The sequence below is a fragment of the Trichechus manatus genome, unplaced genomic scaffold (genome assembly GCF_000243295.1).
Source record: "Trichechus manatus latirostris isolate Lorelei unplaced genomic scaffold, TriManLat1.0 scaffold00134, whole genome shotgun sequence".
NCBI lineage: Eukaryota > Metazoa > Chordata > Mammalia > Sirenia > Trichechidae > Trichechus > Trichechus manatus.
The window spans coordinates 1,230,004-1,253,818 of NW_004444070.1; the positions used below are offsets into that span (position 1 = coordinate 1,230,004).

At 43.1% G+C, this 23,815-nt stretch overlaps 1 protein-coding gene across 1 annotated transcript in view; it reads left to right on the plus strand.

Annotated features, from left to right (window-relative positions):
- The window catches only part of ANOS1 (anosmin 1), a 194,642-nt gene that overhangs the window by 112,229 nt on the left and 58,598 nt on the right, over positions 1-23,815 (plus strand). The window contains exons 4-6 of the mRNA XM_004385193.1: positions 8,650-8,872; positions 17,796-17,980; positions 21,117-21,246. Of these exons, the coding sequence (XP_004385250.1) occupies positions 8,650-8,872; positions 17,796-17,980; positions 21,117-21,246 (538 nt within the window). The remainder of the gene's footprint in view (positions 1-8,649; positions 8,873-17,795; positions 17,981-21,116; positions 21,247-23,815) is intronic.

Below are 23,815 nucleotides of genomic sequence, written 5' to 3' on the forward strand. Positions count from 1 at the left end.
TACTGGGATGGGTTGTTTGTGGCACTTACTACAGCCACCAGGGCGGGTCCATCATCAGTGCAGGGCAGGTTCCAGTAGGCCGTGCCTGTGCTGCTTGGTGGTGTGATGTTAAGTGCATGGTGCAGGTAGGCAGGATATAGCGGGGAGATTGTGATATGTGGAGCTAAGATGGACATGGGAGGGAGGAGAGAGGAACAGGAGCCAAAACCATACAAACAAACAAAAAAGAATGCTAGGGGAGCTTGCTGTTGGAGTGGAGAGATGAGAGACGATGAAATGGAGAAAAACGAAAAGGGGAAGAGGAAAAAAAAAAAGAGAAGAATGAATATATAAAAATCAGACAGGGAGAAGAACAGCAAAGTTCCCAGGGATCCCACCAGTGTGGCTGTGAGGTCTGGGGAAGTTGTTCTCAGGTGTTGCAGTACAGCCTGGCTTGAAGGTGTAGAGGTATACCACACCAGGTATTCAGGGAACAGAAAGAGAAGGAAGATATAGAGAGACGAGAAACTGAGTACTGAAGAAAGACAAAAAGAAAAAGAAAGCAAAACAAATTAAAAGAACAAAAAAAGAACAAGAAAAGCCCCCTAAAAAACAGAAAGGAAAAAAAAAACCAACAAAAAAAAAGAAATGCTCTCAGGGATCCCTCTGCACGTCTCCACAAGCTGAGGGGGTAGGTTCCAAGCCACGCAGCACCGTCTGGCCAGAATGGGCTCCCAACTCAGGAAAATGAAGAGAAAACAAACAAACAATTCAAAACAAACAAACGAACAAAAGCCCCAGGATCCCACCAGCGCGGCAGCGCAGACCAGGAAGAAGCTCCACACTCGAACGGAGCTTCGCAGCCCCTCAGAAAGAAGCAAAGATCGCACACAGAGCCAGGTATTTGAGTGAAAGGAGGGGGAGGTGGTGAGAGATAAGGAAGAAATCAAAAGAAGCGGAAGAAAGCATCACCAGCAGCCAACAAATGGCACTCAGTGAGCTGGCCCGTTCGGGTGGGTGGAATCCAAGCAGCCGGTGCTTCCCAGACAAGAGACTGTGGCCGTGGGAAGTAGAGGAGGCCGAGTGGGGGTGGAGAAGGGTAGGGGGTGGGAAAGCATATATTGCAAATTACCGGTTGTTTTGTTCCAGCTGGAAGCTCCGTGAAGCTGCTTTCTTGTACCGCCTGTTTGCTGGTCTCTGATAGGAGTCCAAGATGGCGGATCCACGCTGTGTTAGCTGATAGGGGACCTCTGCGTGAATCCCTCCTCTCTGTCTGTTCTCTGTCAGTCTTCTCACTCCATTTGGTGCTTGGCTGAGTTCTTTATCTCTTTATTTGATGTTTTAGGGTTTCAGGATTGTTTTCTCTGTTCGGCTTAGTTTTTCGGATCTTTGCTGTGGAGGGATGGTGTGGTGCTTCTGCCTAGAGTGCCATTTTGCTGGAAGTCACCATTTGATTTCTTGACTGTTGCTTCCTGGGCGTTTATTGTGTGGATCCAAGTAAAATGAAATCCTTGACAACTTCAGTCTTATCTCTGTTTATCATGATGTTGCTCATTGGTCCAGTTGTGAGGATTTTTGTCTTCTTTATACTGTGTAATCCATACTGAAGGCTGTATAGTCTTTGATCTTCAGCAGTAAGTGCTTCAAGTCTTCTTCGCTTTCACCAAGCCAAGGTTGTGTCATGTGCATGTCACAGGTTGTTAATGAGTCTTCCTCCAATCCTGATACCATTTTCTTCTTCATATATTCCAGCTTCTTGGATTAATTTCTCAGCATACGAACTGAGTAAGTATGGTGAAAGAATACATCCCTGATGCACACCTTTCCTGAATTTAAACCGTGCAGCATCCCCTTGTTCTGTTCGAAAGACTGCCTCTTAGTCTGTGTACAGGTTCCACATGGGCATAATGCTGAGTTCTGGAATTCCCATTCTTTGCAATGTTATCTATAATTTGTTACGATTCACACAGTCGAATGCCTTTGCATAGTCAATAAAACACAGGTAAACATCTTTCTGGTATTTTCTGCTTTCTGCCAAGGTCTAGCTGACATCAGCAGTGATATCCCTTGTTCCATGTCCTCTTCTGAATCCAATTTGAATTTCTGGCAATTCTCTGTCGATATACTGCTGCAACCGTTTTTGAATGATCTTCGGCAAAATTTTACTTGCATGTGACATTAATGATGTAGTTTTATAATTTCCACATTCTGTTGGATCACCTTTCTTTGGAATGGGCACAAATATGGATTTCTTTCAGTTGGTTGGCCAGATAGCTGTCTTCAGAATTTCTTGGCATGGATGAGTGAGCACCTACAGCACTGCACCCATTTGTCGAAACATCTCAGTTGGTATTCGGTCAATTCCTGGAGCCTTGTTTTTCGCCAATGCCTTCAGTGCAGCTTGGACTTCTTCCTTCAGTACCATCGGTTCTTGATTATATATTACCTCCTGCAATGGTTGAACATTGACCAATTCTTTTTGGTACAGTAACTCTGTGTATTCCTTCTATCTTCTTTTGATGCTTCCTGCGTCGTTCAATATTTTGCCCGTAGAATGCTTCACTATTGCAACTCAAGGCTTGAATTTTTTTCTTCAGTTCTTTCAGCTTGAGAAATGCAGAGCACATTCTTCCCTTTTGGTTTTCTAACTCCAGGTCTTTGCCCATTTGATCATAATACTCTGTCTTCTCAAGCTGCCCTTTGAAATCTTGTGTTCAGCTCTTTTACTTCATCATTTCTTCCAGTTGCTTTAGCTACTCAACGTTTAAGAGCAAGTTTCAGTGTCTCTTTCGACATCCATTTTGGTCTTTTTTTTTTCTTTCCTGTTGTTTTAATGATCTTTTGCTTTCTTTCTGGATGATGTCTTTGATGTCATTCCACAGCTAGCCTGGTCTTCGGTCATTAGTGTTCAGTGCATCAAATCTATTCTTGAGATCGTCTCTAAATTCAGGTGGGATATACTCAGGGTAGTTACTTTGGCTCTCGTGGACTTGCTCTAATTTTCTTCAGCTTCAGCTTGAATTTGCATATGAGGAATTGATGGTCTGTTCCGAAGGCGGCCCCTGGCCTTATTCTAACTGATGATATTGAGCTTCTCCATCGTCTCTTTCCACAGATGTAGTCGATTGGATTGCTGTGTGTGGCATGAAGCAAGGTCCACATGTATAGTCTACATTTATGTTGTTGAAAAAAGGTATTTGCAATGAATAGGTCGCTGGTCTTGGAAAATTCTGTCATGTGATCTCCACCATTCCATTATTGGTGCTCAAATTATTTTACTGTATAATACATGCATTTTATAGCAAACAAAATGAAAGTAATACTATCTTATTTTTAAGTGTTTCAAGAACTGATACCTGATGTTGTTAGTATTTTATCTTATGTTTAGCCCCTTGCCGCAGGGAAATAAATTTTACTCATGTTTTCGAGTTCAGCTTAGCCCAGTGCCCAGCTAAGGCATTCAAAAACACATTTTAATTTTCAGCTTCAAGAGATGAGATGTATTTGTGTTGTCATGCTTGTTCATCATTTACCATGGGAGTTGATGGCCATTACGCTCAGACTAATTTGAATAGTTCACTCCTTTCCTAATATTTCTGCACCCCTATTGACAACTGTACAAGTGATTAATTTATATTATCACAAGAAATATTACATGCTCAATGGTCAGAGCTTACTTTTCTGATACCCAAATGACCTCTTATTCATAGGGTTTTTAGTGGCCTTTAAGGGACCAATTCACAGATTTTCTTCCTATCTAGATTGTTAATATTCACGCATTATTTCTTCTGACCTGTATGCATTTTTCCCCTTGTTCCATTAAACTGGTAAATTCCCATTCAGATTAATGAATGAGAAGTGCTTCATATGATTAATAACATGGAGACCAACCTCGTGTACATATAGCATGTGTTCTCCAGTTGATATTCAGACCACCAATATTTTTTTCAACTGAGCCCAAGATAATCAATAGAGTGGCCATCAACATTTCCCTTTGTTAAATATAAATAATAAAACAATTAAACAGTACTCCTCTGTAAGATGGTGTACCAAATCCACATTTTAGCACGGCAGTTTACAACTTTCCTGATCTTTATTTAAGCCCAGATGTTGGGCTGTTTTTTTATTACAAGTTTCAACAAGGCACAGTTCCCTATTTGAAGATTATAGCGCTTACTTAACTTGGCAATAGCAAGTAGGGTTATAGTGGACAGTCACATGATAGAAGAAGCAGAGTCAACATTTTGTCTTCAGGTATTATAAAGCTTTTGCAAGAATAATGGAGGAACTTTGACACGTTCAATAGTAAACTTGTAGCAATGAGGGGAAAAACACAGCAGCGTAACCCTTATTGAGCTCCTAGTGCTGGCCAACTTTCTATAGTAGTGCTTAGTTCTTTGTGTACATTATCTTATTTAATATTCACAAGGTTATTTGCATTACTTTAAGATCATGCACTGGCCTGGAAACCCAGAGTGCAAAGATGACGACACTTATTTCCATGATCCTCAAAGCAATGAAAGGGGCCCCGGTGGCGCAACGGTTAAGGGCTTGGCTGCTAACCAGAAGGTTGACGGTTCAAACCTCCATAGTGAATCTTCAGAAGAGAGGCCTGCAGATCTGCTTCTGTAACGATTACAGCCTAGAAACCCTATGGGGCGTTCTACTCGGTCACAGGAGGCCGCTATGACTTACGAATGGATTCAACAGCACCTAACAACAACAGAGTGATGACAGAAATCTTTCTGAATCTTCATCAGAAAGAAGAACGTAGAATATTCGTACAAAACAACTCTCACATCAACTGCAATATCAGAATGATCGAGCTACTTGTGATCATTCTTCTTTTGTGCTGACTGGGAAAAAGTGGTTAAGGTCTGCAAAGGCCACTGTTTTGTTTGCTTATGTTTAAATTCTGCCACAGTAGCTCAGTAAGCAAGTATCAAGGTGACCAGGCCCTATCTCTGCTTTCCTGTCCAGTTCAAGTGTGTGGCAGCTGGCACATAACTAATTATAACAACTTGTCACTTCGTCTGATTCTTGAGTCATCCCCTGTTTTCATATGTGAAGAATTTTGAACTGAGTTAATTTGGTTATACCACAGTCCAAACTAAATCATTATGATTTCCAAGTCAGCAAACATGCTTGCCAGATTTAGTAACAGCCCAGTCCACGCATGTGGTAGGGCCAATGGTTCTGGTAATCAGCATCTTCTTTCAGTGCCCATGGTGTATACACTTGGCGGAAAGAAGAAAGCTGGTATACTCCGTGTATTTGTTACAGATCTGTTAGCCTCTTTCTCTGATTGCCAACCTAGGTTTGGATCTAAATTTAGAACTTCAAAAGCCAATGAAGTAAAATACCTATAGTGGCCAACAGAAAAATGAACTGTGAAATGGAGTAAGAGAGAAAGCCCTGAGAATTGCTGATGCTTGAAATGTGTGTGTGTGTTTGTGTATGCACATATACACATCCATGTAGAGTTTAATTTGTACATATGTATGTAGAGTTGATTTACATATATACATATATATATATATGTATGTATCTGTGTCTATGTATATATGTGTATGTATGTGTATATATCTCTGTATGTATATCAAGGGAGAAAGATGTGACAGTGTGCTTCCGTAAAGATACACTGCCTTGGAAACCCTATGGGGCAGTTCTGCTCTGTCCTGCAGGGTTGCTATGAGCCAGAATCAACTTGACAGCAGTGGGTTTGGTTTTGGTTAATATGTATACATATATATACACACACACACATATATGTAGAGTTGATTTAAATATATATATGCATATATATGTATGTGTGTGTATATATAATATATATATAATTTAAATGAACCAACTGAAAGTTTGTGATAATTCAGTGTTTGAACCACAGCCTTTCTTCTAGTTTTGTTTGTGAAATTGTTAAATAGAGACACACACACAACTTTAGTCTGTGCCATTTACACTAGTTTTAAATGTAATACACGGCTGCATAGTTTGTTGTTGGTTGCCATTGGATTGGCTCCGACTCATGAAGACCTTCTGGATGACCGAGTGAAAGGTTGCCTGACCTGCGCCATCCTCCTGACCGTCGGTGTGTCTGAGTCCACTGTTGCGGTTATTGTGTCACTTCATCTCACGGAGGGTTTCCCTCACCTTGGCTGGCCCTCTGCTTTGCCAAACATGATGTCCTCTCTAGTAGTTGGTCTTTCCTGATGATGTGTCCAAAGTAAACAAGTGAAAGTCTTGCCATCCTTGCTTCTAAGGAACATTCTGGTTGCATTTCTCTTAGTACTGTTCGTGTTGATATTGAGAATTCTAAGTGGAACCTTGGAACCATACTTACTGTAGCTAATGTTGCTACTTTCCTTCTTTTGTTAATGAATCTAAGAACAAAAAATAAAGTATTTCCCCTTGTGTTGAATCATAATAAAGTATTAATGCTTTGATGTGCATTGAACTTAGAAGTAAACATGAGAAAGATGATTGTGGCTGGAAAACAACAATATTATTTGAGGCTGCAAACATCTTTCTCATGGTACGTAACATTTCTAGCTCCTACACAGATTTGTAAAGGAGGACTGGGAAATGGTACCTGACTGGAGAGAAGGTTCCAGGTGAGAGCAGATTTAGAGGGGCAAGGGTAGGGCCTGGGGAGCTGTCTTGGCCACATTTTCTATTAGCAAAAGGAGATAGGGTGAAGGTTAGTGTTAAGGCACCTGCCTTAGTCACTGTCTTACATAAGGCAAGGAAGGGTAGGAATAGAGTTGGGTTAGGGGTTATATCTGGCGCTGGTCCGGATGTCTTGACCACCCTCTTCCACAAACAAATGGAGGCTTAGGGTGAAGCTTAGGGGTGGGGTGGCTGTCTTGGCCACCATCTTACCTAAGACAAAAGTAGCATTAGGGTTTTGGTTGGATTCGGGCTTCAGGTTGGGTCTGGGCCTGGGCTGGGGCTGGTGTGGGTGTCTTGGCCTCTTCTGTAAGGCACAAAGAGGGTGAGAGCGCAGAGAATGTCATTTCCCTTTTTTTCCTCAGGTGGGCACTTCTAGGAGCCATAGGAAAAATATGCATTGGATAAATGATTTTTCATATTACTTATGCTTTTTCAGTAAGATATCCCTCTAATTAATCAAGGACTACCTGCTGTCACTAATATTTGATTGATTAGGGGTTTAACCAAAATGCCATCAGGAAGATGCTGTTCAGGACCCAACTGTTTCATGGGTAACATATGGGTATGTTGATTTTCAAAGAAAATTCATATTCTTTTACTGTATAATTCACTGACGATTTCATATTGATAAAAGACTCTGCACATTAACTCTAAAGTCTGGATAATATTAAAATATGTTCAGTTAACTGAGGCTTAGAAAACTTCGTGATAGAACATCGATAAATGCATTACCATTATGAGGTCAAGAGTCCCACAGGGTGCTGCTAAACGGTTTTGATCAGTGTTTAGAGTATGTGGGGGAAATAATAGGAGGACCGGTCAGCAAAGAGATTATATGTATACCTTTGTTTGCTAACAAGTCGTTCTAATATACATACACAGTGTGCTAACAAGTGTTCTAATGTATACATATATATATGTTTATCTCCATCCATCCATCCATCCATCCACCTATTTCAAGAGTAAAACAAAGTCAATCACTAGAATTCATAGCAGTCATTCTTCATTAAAAGTAGGAGTAATAGATTCTTCTTTCTCTCTCTCTCTCTTACACACACACACACACCCCCCCCAAATTTATATTATTTCTAAATACTAAAATGTATTTTAAAGAATGTGAATAAAGTACTACCAGCAATACCAGTTTTGAATTGCATGCTGGCTTACTATTTTCAGAAGTTCATCCTTATCTTCTGTCTTAGTTATCTAGTACTGCTGTGACAGAAATACCACAAGTGGGTGGCTTTAACAAACAGAAATTTATTCTCTCTCTCACGGTTTAGGAGGATGGAAGTCTGCATTCAGGGTGCCGGCTCTAGGGGAAGGCTGTCTGTCTCTGTGGGCTCTGGGGGAGAATCCTTGTCTCTTTTCAGCTTCTGTTTCTTGGCTCCTTGGTGATCTTCATGTGGCTTGGCATCTACCTTCGCCCACCTCTGCTTGCTTAATCTGTTCCTTTTATATCTCAAAAGAGATTGATTTAAGACACACTCCATAATAATACTGCCTCATTAACATAACAAAGAAAACCCATTCCCAACTGGGATTGTAACCACGGTATAGGGGTTGGGGTTTACAACACCTGTGTTCAGGGACACGATTCAACCCCTAACACCTTGCTAACAAGCGAGATCTCTCGAAGGCAGTGTCGCTGCCCCGTTTCGCTCTCTCTCTCCAAAATGTACTCATCATGCGTTGTGAATATTTGAAGTCAATCCTTTGACAACTTGGAGCTGAAATAGAAGGAATCATCTGTGACTGTGTGCACACCTAGATGGTACGTGTCTGTTTGATGCAATATAGAGGCGTAACTATAGGTCATCTTCCTTTGGGAGATTAGCAGAAACATTACTTTTATAGGGAAGAGAGAACAGATCCATTTACTTTGTGAAATACTCCAGGGGAATTTGGACAGTCTAAGCATGCTGGGCTGCTTTTCCAACGCATGCAGGTCCGATTCTTGTGTCTTTAACAGGAGCCTGTTTCTGTTCTTTGCTCCCTCAGCCCCTCTTCCCCAAGAAGAACTATGAATGCTTGACCAGCTGTGAGTTCCTCAAGTACATCCTGTCGGTGAAGCAAGGAGATTGCCCGGCCCCTGAGAGGGCCAGTGGGTTCGCTGCCGCCTGCGTGGAAAGCTGCGAAGTGGACAGTGAGTGCTCCGGGGTGAAGAAATGCTGTTCCAATGGGTGTGGGCACACCTGCCAAGTGCCCAAAACTCTGTACAAAGGTAAGGTGCCACACTGTGGGTTCCGGGTTCCAAGGGGACGTCATCTTCACAGGAGTCCTTGTGTGCATGCGGAGGGTGCCAATCACAGACGTGCAAATCCCAAGGAAACATACAACCTGAAGAAGGTTCATCTTGTGCCACATACAAGCATCTGAAAATATTTACATGCCATAACTCACACTGAGACAGAGAAGGGTGGATTGTTCGTATTAATTCATTTTTTAATTTGACATGTTTTAGGACAGCAATAATTCAGAAACTATTTTTTTGCATTTTTCCCCAGTAAGAATGAGTCATTTAAGCTCTACTAGGTACATTGGAGTGAATGGACTTTAAATCCTTGGAAAAGAGTTGTGGGAGGGTGGGAGCAGCGCAGGGGACACACGTTAAAATGCTTACTAAATGTACAGTGTTGTGTTTTTCTTCTGGTATAAATAATCTAAGAATCTGAATGTCATTGTATAGACTTCGGATATTTTGATTAATTCTCTTGAGTTCAGTGTCTGCGTGGTAGAAACAGGTAAGCGCTCAACTACTAATCAGATGGTTGGCAGTTCAGACCCACCCAGAGGTGCCTCAGAAGACAGGCCTGGCTCTCTGCTTCCATAAGATCCCAGCCTTGAAAACCCTATGGAGCACAGTTCTACTCTGCACACATGGGGTTACCATGAGTTGGAATCGACTTGAGAGCAACTAACAACAACAACAGCATCTTGAGTTCACAGGCAGAGGAAGAGCCCCCTCCAGAAGATGAGGATTTCATTGAACAATTGAGCAGAGGCAATAGTTCACAGTCGAAAGCAGTTTCTAGAGCATTTAAAAATTCTTTGATGCTAAATGTCACTTGCCTTTTTCTGTAAATGTGATTCAACTCTTTTATGCCAAACCAGTTGTATAGTTTTGGATGCTATCAAATTATACAATGATGCATAACATTTTGTTACTTTTTTTGTCTAATTTCAAGTATAAAATGCAATCAAGCGTTAGGTTGATCAGCGGTCATTCTTCATTAAAAGTAGAGGTAATAATAGAACTTTCTCTCTCTCTCTCATACACATACTCATACACACACACGCACAGGCCCCAAATGTATATTATTTGTAAATACTGATATACTGATTTTTTTTTTTAAATGTGAGTAAAAGAATATTCACCAGCCATACCAGTGTTGAATTAAGTGCTGGCTGCCCATTTTCAGAAGTTCATCCTTACCTTCATCGCAAGTCAGATCTTTCGAAAGCAAAGTAAAAGACAAAACCACTGCCATCGAGTCAATTCTGACTCATGACTACCCTATAGGACAGAGTAGAACGGCCCCATAGGGTTTCCAGGGAGTGGAAAGCATTATAGAGTCAGTATGACTTTCAAATGTGGTTGGTTCACCAAGAATAAGGGAGATATTCTAGGAGGAGATAGTATACACGGTTAATTATGAAAAGACACTGACCATTTAAACCTACGCTTAGCCAAATAGGGTAGAATTCATTTTTTTAGGTGTTGAAGTCACTCTTCTACTGCAGAGTAGCTCTTAACTTGTTGAGCTGGCCATGACTTTGGGATAATGAACATAAATAGGATAATATTATGTTTTTAAAAAAAATATATATATATATAAACCCGTTGCCATCGACTCAATTCCAACTCATAGCGACCCTATAGGACAGAGTAGAACTGCCTCATAGAATTTCCAAGGAACGGCTGGTAGATTCGAACTGCCAGCCTTTTGGTTAGCAGCCTGAGCTCTTAACCACTGTGCCACCAGGGCTGTCTCTCTCTCTATGTGTATCCATACATGTAGACATTTCCCCCTTGCTTTGTCAGTAGCCCATCAAGGAGACTGGGCACCACGTTCTGGGAGCATTTGAGAATACCAATAAATAAGTTAGCACGTGTAACAAACCAGTTGGACTAGTTGCCGTCTAGTCAGCTTCACCTCATGGCAACCCATGTGTGTCAGAGTAGAACTACGCTTCTTCGGGTTTTCAATGGCTGATTTTTCGGAAGTAGATTACCAGGCCTTTCTTCCAAGGCACCTCTGGGTGGACTCTAACCTCCAATTTTTTGGTTAACAGCCGAAGGTATTAACCATTTGCACCACCCAGTGACCCCATGTGTGAAAACCAGGAGGGCAGATAGACCTTCCTGCTGCCCTTCAATGGAAATCCTAGCTAATCAGGCACCCAAACGTGGCCACGGGCGTTTCTAACCAGGAGTCAAGCTGTTTACCTACTCTTGAGAGAGGAGAGGGTGCCGGAAGCCCAAAGCTCCCTGGGAAGACAACCCTTTCTGACCCAGCACTTGGATTTGTGAGAGGCACAACACATAGCCAAACAACTCAAAAGTCAACCTTGGCAAACCTTGGGGTACCCACTGCCCTTGTCCTCTCCTCCAAATTAGCCCCATATTGCCCAGAGCAAACCGGTGAGAAATGAGCTTGCCTTTTTCTTTTCACTACTGCCAGATCTGTGTAATCCTAGTCCTCATGAGGGGCCCTGGTGACTCAGTGGTTAAGAGCTATGGCTGCTAACCAAAAGGTCAGCAGTTCAAATCCACCAGCCGCTCCTTGGAAACTCCATGGGGCAGTTCTACTCCGTCCTGTAGGGTCGCTATGAGTCAGAATCAACTCGATGGCAAAGGAATTGGTTTTGATTTAAAATACCTGAAGGTGCTTAAAAAAAAAAGTAGTAGTCCTGGTGGCGCAGTGGTTAAGTGCTCGGCTGCTAACTGAAAAGTCAGCAGTTCAAACTCACCAGCCGCTCCGCAGGAGAAAGATGTGACAGTCTGCTTCCGTAAAGATTACAACCTTCGAAACTCTGTGCAGAGGTTCTGCCGTGTCCTATAGGGTCGCTATGAGGTGGAATCGGCTCAACAGCAGTGGGTTTAAAGGTCCTAGTTCTATTAAATGCAAACATTAGTGTAGTTGTGAGACGCTTAAAAAGCTGACCTTCCACAGTAAAACATCCATGAGTGCATATCGGAGCACTGATTTCCCTTTGACTCTCTTCCTTTCCCACTACAAGTCCGTTTTGCAGCTTAGTTATACCGTCTTCCCTCAGAAAGTGATCCGCTTTATTCTTTTACTGCCCAAACACCCTGCTTCTCCTGACTCCCAGCGGTGGCAGATGAGTTGAGTAGGGAAAAAGAAAAGTTGATTTTTTCCCCCAAAGATAAAGTTTCAGACTAATTTGTAGCTTTCATTTATCTGTATTTTCCCTTTTACCACGGACAAACCAAGAATTCGGCCATGTTATCAATGTGTTTCTTTTCCAAAAGGCCTGAGGATGGAGTTGATTTAATTTTTCCACGAATATCTTAGTATGTGAAGTATTGAAACTCCAGTCCTTTGTAGATGGACTAGTGTGATTTCTCACAACTGAATGTTTAGTGTTTCGAGTACAATGATTCAGTGCGTTCGCTTTATGCAAATACAAGGTCCTCGAGAATGGACTGTCTTCATGAGAGATGTTAAGTAGTGATTCATATCAGAACAGCACATCTCTCTACATTTTCCAAACTTCTAGACACATGGCCGAAGTGTTTTCACATGACTCAGCGGACCACAAGACGCACATGCAGCTGCCGATTGTCTGTGGTCATTGACTTTCCTCTCAATATATTGTCAACAATTTTGAAGGCGTTGGGTTGCTGTTGCTTTGGTTTCACCAGAATACTTGTTAAGCTGCAAAGGGAAAAAAAAAAAGCACCGTTATTGTCACATACTGCAGGGTGCCATATGAGAGCAGTTTTTAGTTTTTCAGCAGAATTGTGTAGATTTCAGAAGAGTAATTTGTTCAAAAATAATTTTAGAAAAGGACGATTCTACTCATTTACGTAATAACAAACACATTGAGGGGAGACCGAATCTGCACATCTGGTTATGCCATCGGGACGCTGGTCAGCTCTCAGGACTGTGAGCAGGGGCCGTGGGGGCTGGAGGGATGGGGGGCTGAGCCCATCTGCGCACAATTACAGCCCAGCCCAGGAATTACTTCCAATCAAGGGAAGCCAACTGACCCTAATGCAAAGCAGATGGACCGTTTCTTAACTTGCAAATGGCAGGATTATGGTACATCATAATTAAAGACATTTCTAAATGAAGAAATTTGAACTGACACCGCCCCGATGCTCATTATGTTCAATTAAGGCTGCTGGTAGTTGAATGATACTCAAGATTAAAACCTTTCAGCAAGGGGATGCAGATACTTGGGTCTGCTTCTGATGAATACAGTTTACTTCATTGGCCAGTGCTGGCAGGAGCTTTATTTCCTGTAGGGGATTTGACAGTGGGGAGCCCAGGAGAAAGGTGGTCCTGGAACACTCAGAAGAAGGTGCTTTATGAGTTTACAGAACTCACAGGTCAGCTTCTCTTCGCCATGCACCGCAGAACAAGATGAACGTTGAAATGTTCTCAAAGGTTACCCACTTTTCCAGTATCTGCACCCCCTCATCTGTAAAACTGTTTCTGTAGCACCCACCTGTCATCCTTGAACACAAGATACCATACAATCATCTTGTCAAGATTGGTTTTTCAGCCCTCCAAACAAATTTGGGAACCCCCGGCTGACACGGATGGTTCAGCACTCGACTGCTAGCTAAACGGTTGGCGGTTGGAACCCCCCCAGAGGTGCCTCTGAAGACAGGTCTGGTGATCTGCTTCTGAAAGGTCACAGCCTTGAAAACCCTATGGAGAGTTGTACTCTGCGCACGTGGGGTTGCCGTGAGTCGGAGTCAGCTCCATGGCAACAAACAGCCACCGCCACATTTTGGTAGCGTTTTTCTGGGCGGGGGGTGGGCAGTGGAAAGCTGCTTGTTGATTAAAATGATCAAGACTGAACTCTGTCATTTCCGTCAGATGAGAAACTGCCCTTTGAAAAAAAAAACTACTGGAAAGTTTCTATTGTCAGTGCAACAAAACTGTTCTGTCTCGTAAAAATTTATGTCGCTTCTTTTATTATTTGGGATTGGCTTTTAAAAAAGGACTCTTTAAGTGTCATGTAGACATGATGGAAAAGAGATCTGTATCATTTTTTGGCAGCCCTGGTGGCACAGTTTGTGCTCAACTACTGACCTATAAGATTGCGTTTGTTTTCATGACTGGAATCTTTGTGAGCAGCTCATTCTCAAACCTACCTCCAGCCGTATCTGGGCTGAAGACTTCCCTTTTCATCTGTCTGCTGAATTATTCCACACAAGTCCCATCTCAAATTCCTCCCCCCAAAATACACCCCTTCTCTTCAAATTCCTCCCCCCAAAATACACCCCTTCTCTTGTGGTTTATATCTAAACGATAATTCAGTTCTTTCAGACACCTAAGGAGTCTTAGAGCCTTTGACTTCTTGCACCTTCCAACATCGAGTTCTTTACTGCACATTTCTACTCCAGCACACATGGGGTTGCCAGGAGTCAGAGTCATCTTGATGCCAACTGGTTTTCTCTACCGAGTCAAGGGAAACTTCCCTGCATTTCATTCAAGGCGTCTATCTTCAAGATCTGCTCCCATTTTTCTTTCAGTTTATCTCCTGGCACATCTTACATTTTCGTCCCACAAGTGCTCTTTAACCCTAGCTTTCCTAGAAAGACACACCGCCAGGTACTTCATCCTGCCCTGACCTGCTGATGCCTTTTGTCTCATCCTGAAACGTCTTTCTGTTTTCTGATGCTAGACTCTTGAATATGTCCAGACTCACACCAAATGCCACTCTTCCGTGGCACTTTCCCGAACAGTCCCAATTGGAAATAAAGACTGCCTTCAACCAGCCACTCCAGATGCATCCTGTAACTGTTCAGATGCGCATGTAGCAGCCTGTTGCGGCTGCAGGCTCATTTCACGAGGGCTGTCTTCCCTACCAAGGTCAGGAAGCATGGTCTCCTTCATTTCCACACCTCAGAATGTCCCAGCACAGAACATTCTGCAATGGCAAACGTTCAGTAAATGTTTGCTGAAGGAATAGCCTAGCCCACTTTCTCATTCTTCCCTGAAGAATCCTTCCTGGGAACGAAGATACTGGAACTTTTACACCAACTGCTGTGACAATGGAAAGCCTTTCTCCGCTGAAGAGCCACTTACGGAATAACTGGGAGGGAAAAGACTTTTCACGGATATTTGCTGCTATCTTCTTAATAGATAGATTCTCTCAAGGGGCAGCAATAAATGATACCAAAACCTAATCCACTTCTGTGAAGTCGATTCCGACTCATGGTGGCCCCATGTGGTAATGAGTAGAACTGCTCCAGGGAGTTTTCTTGAGCGTAATCTTTACGGAAGCAGATTGCCAGGCCTTTCTTCCACAACACTGCTGGGTGGATTTTTCCACACAAGTCCCATCTCAAATTTCTTTCTCCAAAATATGCTCTTTTTCTTGTGGAGCCGAGTGAGTTAACCGTTTGCACTGCCCACAGACTCCTGGACCTATAGAAAATAGGATGCAGTTGGAGGGTTAGAGAAGGTGAAGGAGAGACTCCGGTGTCTATTCTAGAAAAATAACCACAAAATACTGTCAAGAGGGAATTAGAGAAAGAGACTGTCGTAACCAAAAGGTTGCAGGTTCGAGTCCCCCCAGAGGTACCTCGGAAGAAAGGCCTAGGGATCTGCTTCCGAAAGATCCCAGCCTTGAATACCCTTTGGAGCAGTTCTACTCTGCACACATGGGGTTGCCATGAGTCAGAATGGACTCCACGGCAACTGGTCAGTCCTGGTATGGACTGAGAGAAAGGTATTAAGAAGCAGGCTTGAAAAGCATTCATTTGACAGCAGAATGGGAGTCAGCAAAAGAGAATTCTGAGGTCAGCTGGGAAAGTTGAGGACAATGAAATAAGGATGCCCGAGGGACCTGCAGATCTATCAATGCCACCTCTTTCTCTCTCTTTCTATGTAGCTTCTCCAAATCCTTAATGTGGGACGAGCGGAGAATTCAGAGAGAAACCTGAGATCAGATCATAGCTCCCGGCAACTTACTTAATCTTCCTCAGACTCAATTACCTGTTTCAGAATGTAGATAATTAACCCTTCACCCTTGTCACAAAGCCAGAGTAACAATCGAGTGCCACCAATTTATGGTAAACCAGAGGCCAGCGTGCAGATGTAACTCGTCAGCAAATCACAACGGAGAGTGCAGTAGGTGTGGCGGATACATCCTCTAAAAAATATTTTTTTGAAAATCAATGACTTTTCGGTTAGATATGAATATGCTATTTTTAAACTATCCAACTCTATCTACCTAACTAAATGTTTGACAAGTAATTTAAAATTTTCCCAAACAAGACTTAACATGAATTCAGATCAAAATGCAGTTAAGAGTTGAAATTCAGCCATGTTACTAATGTGCATCAAATCTTACTTACGTTTTTGTATTTTGTATTTTGTCTGTTCAAACCTAGGAAATGGAAAGAGAAACAGAGCATTCTGAACTCACATTTTCAAATCAGTTTTCAGTGCTTTAGGCAAATGCTCATTCTCAACAGACAGTCACAGCAGTGGCGACTGGGGTTCTTGGTGTTGATGGCGTTGACCCATGAGGTGCTATAGATTCTAGCTAATTCAGCGAGTTTTACACATCCTATTGGTGTTATACATTTGTTTTATAATCCCATTTCCATAATGGCTACTATTTTGAACTGTGGTTCTTAAATTTTCAGTCAGCAGACAACTTGTACGCACTGTAGGGGGAAGAAAGAAATCCGAATGATGAATCACTCCAAAATGAGACACCTGTGAGGGACTTTTGAAGCAGTGCACTCAGTCATGCCAAAACCAAACATTATAAATTCATCACTGTCCCATATCAAACCATGAGTCTATACAAGAACATCCAAGCAATCGACTGGGGAATCCGAAAGACTCAGGCTTGGGGAATGGCTCTTGTGAGATGTGACCGCTTGAGAAGGTTTAGCACTGCAATTTTTTCCTTAAAAGGAGAACTCCCTGGGATAGAAAGGAGAGTGAACCTGTGAAACTTGTTAAAATGACCTTAGAATATGTCAGTAGCAAGGGAGGGTGTTATATGGGAAAAATTATCCAGAACTCCTTAGGGATGTCTCCTGTGTGAGTTTCCTGTTAAGCTCCACTCATATAACTTGGTAACATTATTTGTTTAGAAGGATCCACATAAAAGATTGCTGTTGAGATTGTTGTTGTTGGATGCCACGGAGTCGATTCCTACTCATAGTCGCCCCATGTCACAGAGTAGAACTGCCCCATAGGGTTTTCTTAGCTGTGATCTTTCTGGAGACAGATCACGAGGTCTTTCTCTGGAGGAGCTGCTAGGTGGATTCTTCAGAGTCAGGAATCACTTTACATCCCTCAGTGCTTAGAGGACACTGAGTTGCCGTAAAGGGTGATAGAAAAATTTGGGGACAGATCATGGTGACGGTGGAACATGATGAACATACTTAAAGTCACTGACCAGTACACGTGAAGATGAGTGAAATGGCAAATGTTTGGTTGTATACATATTTATTGTTGTTGTTGTTGGGTGCCCTTGAGCCCATTAGGACTCATAGCCCCATAGGACACAGCAGAATTGCCCTGGAGGGTTTCCCAGGCTGTATTCTTTACAGGAGCAAATCTCCAGGTCTTTCTCCCGTGGAGCTGCTGGGTGGGTTCAAACTGCCTACTTTTTGGTCGGCAGCCGAGCGCTTAAGCATTGCGCCACCAGGGTTCCTTGCGTATATATTTACCACAGTAAAAAAGGAAAAGCTAAAAGAAAAGGAGCTAATGGTTTTGAAATGTGCTGGGGTGAACTCTCTGTCAGAGGATCTCAATTATGAAGCCTTGCTATAGAGAGGCCACATTTAGGAAAGGCTTTGAAAGCGAGTATCAGTTGTCATCTGATGAGACTGGTCTCTTCCGTGGATTTTCCTCCTCAACTTTCACCTCAGTTGGAGCCACCAGCAGATTGTTTTAATTGACATGGTCCCATTGCAGGTGTCCCCCTGAAGCCCAGGAAAGAGTTACGATTCACAGAACTGTCGTCTGGACAGCTGGAGATTAAGTGGTCCTCGAAATTCAATATTTCCATCGAGCCTGTGACCTACGTGGTGCAGAGACGATGGAATTACGGAATCCATCCGAGTGAGGACGATGCGACGCATTGGCAGACCGTGGCTCAGGTTAGTGCTTGAGGTATTTACTTCTTCTCTTTGACGTCGCGTCTAGTACTCACATGAAAATTAGCTTGCTGTGCCTCAGTCAAAAGAGTTTTACTACCAAAAACCAAACCAAACCATTGGCCGTCGAATTGACTCCGACTCATGGCAGCGCTTTGTGTGTCAGGGTAGAACCGAGCACCATCGTGTTTTTATGGCTGTGACCTTTCAGAATTAGATCACCTGGCCTTTCTTCTGAGGCAATGCCGGGTGGGTTCGAACCACCAACCTTTTGGTTAGTAGTCGAGCGCTTAACCATTTACGCCACCAGGGACTCCAGGTTTACTACAGAAATAACTTAATGACGTGTAGAAATAATATCATACCGGAAACGAGAGAATGAGTTCCACAGCAATAACCCAGTAGACCTAGAAACTTGGCTATTGGCTTAATTTGCTGAAAACCCATGCACAAGAGAGAGAACTTTTTAATGTGCCTGCTCACATTAATTTTTCTCCAAGAAGTACATTTCCTTCAGATAAACTCAAAACTGACTAGAGGAAGGGAAATGCGGCGTTGCTAGGAGCAGTTAACTTGATATCCGATCATCTCCATGGCGTCTCTTCTGTTTCTTCCACATTCAAGCCTTTATGGCGCACAAGGGCCTCGGAGCAGGGAGTATGATTCATATCACAAAATTACTTAGGGAGAAGGAGCCAGCAGCTCATAAATCTTCACTAAGGCTGTGTTCTTCTTCGCCATTGACTTAACCGCTAACATGCCACCTGCGTGACAGCACTGCTGGAGTTTGTCTTCACAGAGCTTCCTCCTCTGCCGTCTCCGGGACGAGAAAACCGAAAGAGTTTCTTTCTTTTCAAGGGCTGTTAAATGGACTACCAGGTGCAAGAAAATACATGGCTGTAGAAAAAGAGTAATTCTTAAAGCAGAACGCCTTCGTGCTTTTCAACAACCAAAACTGCTGCCTCCACCTTTATATCTACAGGGAGAAAGTCTCACCTTCAGTTGATCAGACTGTCTTCCTCCACGGACTAGAGTCCCATTTTTAAAAAGTAAACACAGACTAGATTTCAATGTCCAAGTGTTTAGAGGAGGAATTCACTTCTTTTCCCACTAGGAGCACCTCAAAGGGGTAAACACTAACAGAATTTAAAGACCCTGCAATGAGTAGGTGAGAAGTTTGATGTCAAAGAAACTTCTTAGATTAGAAAAATCCTGGCCGAATAAATTTACTGTCATGAAAACGTAATCCTGTTCTATACCTATTTGGTAACAAAGAATTTGCTTTAATAAAGCATAAATCTGCACAGATCCTGCCTCAAATTCAATTTCATTTGCTTGGTATGCTCCCTTCAACAACAGTAGTCTCGTTTGTGAATTTTCAAAATTATTGAAAAGTTTCTGAAACCAAACACCACCACCAAAAAAACAAACCCACTGCCGTGGAGCAGATTCCAACTCATAGTGACCCTGTAGGACAGAATAGAGCTGCCCTATAGGGTTTCCAAGGAGTGGCTGGTGGATTCGAACTGCCAGCATTTTTGGTTAGCAGCTGAGCTCTCTAACCACTGTGCCACCAGGGCTCCAAGTAACTGATAATAAGATCACCTATTTTTTCCGCATCTTTTTTTGGAGAGAAGAGAGAACTTAAATTATTATTTCCTCTAATTAAGACCACCAGTGTTCGTCCATTCTCTGGCTGTTAATCTAGTGGATGCCACGCTGACTTCAGCTTTTGAAATTCACAGCTAAAGCTCTAAACAATGAAGTCAGTGAGGGTTTTGTCTCAGATTCCTCCCTATCAGGCAGAAAGCACCGTTTAAGTGGTCATGTTCTACCTCTGATCTCAGCACTGGGTAGCTTCTTTTAGCGATTGAAAGAAAATGTGACACTCATTCTCAGTAAGTTAGTATACACTGAGGTCTGGGGGGTTCGAGTTTGATTCTGTTTCAGCAGCTGTATTCACTGAGAGCCAACAGGCAGATCTGAGGCCGTCTATGGACTGCTGATATTGACTCCCTGGAAGTCAAGGCAAGGGTTCTGAGGTCTAGTATTGAAAACAAAGCATAGAACATTCTTGCAGGTAGGTATATTTCCCCTTAGGTTGATGAAGGAGGAAAGTGTGAAGACTGTGAAAGTTACCTGAGATCTTGGGACTGTGGCAGTAGAGACAGCAAAACCCAGTGACCTTCCTCAGCGTCTAGCTTTCTTCTTTAGACAAGCCTTTCACAAAGGATAGATGAACACGTCTCTCCCTCCAGGACCGGAACTGGGTCTGTGCACGTTATGTGACTTCCTCAAAGAAAGAAAAAAAGTGATGGGTGGCAGTTTACTCCCTAGAAATGACCAGCTTTCATTAAGTGTGTGGCTTTTCATATCTATTTTTGAAATTACATCTGACCCGCAAGTTATAGAGCCATGTTCTTTCCATAATTTAAAGATCATTTCATTTTCTTGTCTGTAATGTCATGATTAGCTTACTTATTATAAATATAAACATATATACTAAAGAATATGTATGTATGTGTATATATATATATATATGTATACATATACATATCCTTTCCCCCTGCCCCTTTTTGGAGTCCCTAAATAACACAAACAGCTAATACCGTTGGCTGCTAACCAAAAGGTTGGAGGTTCACGTCCATGCAGAGATACCTCAGAAGAAAGGCCTGGTAAACTACTTCTGAAAAATCAACCATTGAAAACCCTGTGGAGTACAGTTCTACTCTGACACTCATGGGGTCACCATGAGTCAGAATCAATTTTAGATCAACTGACTGGTTTGGTTATGTGTTCTTTGTTCATCAAATCCCTTGAATGCTGTATTTAATCACCAGATATAAAAATTTGTCCAAGTATTTGCCTAAAATTTTGATTTCCAGAGATCTTTAACCCTCTGGGTTGAAGAGTATCCACGAATGGAATTGGGTGATCAAAAATTGTTCCCGCATGCCCTGCCTTCCTAGAACTCCCCTGCTCCCTGACAGCTCTTCATAGCCCTCATGGTTAGTCCAGAAGGGCAGATGGAGGTCAAGGCTGAGTTGGGTTGGCCATGAGTTAGCACATGTGTTTACACAGACCCGACTGACATATCAGAATAAAAAGCCGCTCTGTGCTCTGTGCCATTTTCCCCCAGACCACAGACGAGCGGGTCCAACTGGCCGACATCAGACCCAGCAGGTGGTACCAGTTCCGAGTGGCTGCTGTCAACGTGCACGGGACCCGGGGCTTCACCGCACCCAGCAAGCACTTCCGCTCCTCCAAAGGTCAGTGTCCCTCTCTGCCCCCCAGTGAACACTTCTGCTCTCCAAAGGTCAGTGTCCCTCCCTGCCCCCCAGCGAGCACCTCCTCTTCTCCAAAGGTCAGTGTCTGTCCTTGCCACCAGCATGCAGGTTCCATGGGGCACACATGGAATGCACATTCGTCATCAGCACGTCCATGTTTGTGGTTTGCCAACAGGTGGCTTTGCTGTTCTAACCAGGGAGCTCACTATGTTTGAAGTTACTGTGTGAATGTGTGGTTAAGGGTATCGGTAGCCTTATCTTCAAGAGAGCTCAGAAGATAGTGAAATGGGGTTCCCTAAACTTTGAAGTGGAATTTCCTATTACCAACGTCTTTTGAATTTTTCCTCAAGATACTATGCTTCAAGCACCGCTCATTTTATTTTAGGAGACAAGGGTTTAGTTTTCACTACTTTAGACCATGTCCCTCTTCTTTATACAAATGTGAAATCAAGCCAGCTCCGGCTCATGGTAGGTAACCTTATGTATGAGGTGGCCGGGTCCTGTGCTATTGTTATGATTGTTGGTATGTTTGAGGCCATTGTTGAGGCTGTCACGTCAGTCTGTCTCGTTAAGGGTTCCCCATTTTCGTTGGCTCTCTACTTTACCCAACATGATTTTATGGGTAAAAAAAATAAATAACACAGGAAACATTAAAAGAAGGTGGAAGGGATACACAGAGTCACTGTACCAAAATAATCGCGTGTGGCTAAATTTCTTAGTTTTGTTTCGTGACACCTGGAATTTAAATCCCTCCTGAGTCATGTTATCATTGCTGTAATTTTGTTCAGTTTCTATCCCATTATGTAAAAATCTTTGTGGAACCCGCTGAATTCTATGTTGCATGAGTTGTTAGCTTAGTCTGCGACACTTGCAGGACATAGTTTGACCAGATGTGAACAATATTTGTTTTTCCAAAGATGTCTGTATAGCTGTGTGCCTTCTAAATTAATTATAATCTGCTTGGCTAATCATCAAGATCTAGTTTCATACATGCCAATTAATCGAGTTGTTCACTTGCTTATCAGGAGTTATTTTCTTTCCTAGAAGCTAATTTAAGTTTATTGTAAACAAAATGCATGATGATATTAATGCATAACGTAGGACGTATCATTAATCATTTGTCTTTCACTTTAGGGAGGTTTTCACTGGATGCTATAAATTTCAGTTTCTGTCCCATGAGTAGGAAAGCTTCTGTGTCTCAGACAGTCTGTCCATTTCTTACTTTGTGATATTGCTGCCACATTCTCTACATAATCATATGGCTCAAGTATAAAACATGCAATCAAATAATTTAATGTTTGGATTTTATTATAGTGCATGGTGTGGATGTTTAACTTTCTCTTTTCAAAAGCCATTTTTTTAAAAAGGAAAAGAGTGACTCCCCACCCTCCCCCGCAGAGGAGGCAAATACACTAACCAAGCAAGCTGTAAGATGAAATTATAGATGAAGCCATCCAACCTGTCTTAAGATTGCATCTCCAACTGGTCTGACGTGTTCTAGGAAGATGAGTGAGGATAAATAATTGATAGTGAGTGAGAAGCCGGGATCAGTAAACACCTTTAGAATCCTCACCTGGAGCTTCATGGTTCAAATGCAGTCCAGACATCTGGCGGTCAGAACGGGTTAGGATCTGCCCCGTTGTCTACAAGCTCTGGCCTGGTGAGCCCAGAACAAGTCCGACATGAGACAGAAGCGGTCCCTCGCCCCTGGAGGCGGACCCTGAATGTCCGTGACCACCCCTGGAGGCGGACCCTGAATGTCCGTGACCGCCCCTGGAGGCGGACCCTGAATGTCCGTGACCGCCCCTGGAGGTGGGCGGACCCTGAATGTCCGTGACCGCCCCTGGAGGTGGACCGACCCTGAATGTCTGTGATCATCCCTGGAGGCGGACCCTGAATGTCTGTGACCGCCCCTGGAGGCGGACTGACCCTGAATGTCTGTAAAGAGCAGTAGCACATTGTGCCTTGTAGAGGTGGGGAAGGAGGCTTTGCGCCCAGGAGTCTGCAGAGCTGTGCTGTTGCTCCATCATCACAATCTGAGCAGAGCTGCTTGGAGGGGCTGGCGGCGGGGGCTTGCTGCCTAGGTGGCATCCATTCCAGGGAAGCAGTAAAGCCAGGCCGTCCCAACCCTTCCCAGCTGCCCCTGAGCACTTTCAGAGTCTAGAAATTAGAGTCCCATCTCCAATTTTGGTTGACAAAGACATTCTTCTTCATTTCAACAAATGTTTCTGCCACCTACTGTGTGTCAGGCAAGTGAAGAAAAGGACAAACAGTATCTGCTCGTGTGGAACACACACAGACACGTACACTCATTCATATACATGGACATACACCCCACATACACACACAGACACGTACACTCATTCACATACACGGACACACACCCCACATACACACACAGACACGTACACTCATTCACGTACACGGGCACACGCCCCACGTACACACACAGACACGTACACTCATTCACGTACACGGACATGCCCCACGTACACACACAGACACGTACACTCGTCCACGTACACGGACACGCGCCCCACGTACACACACA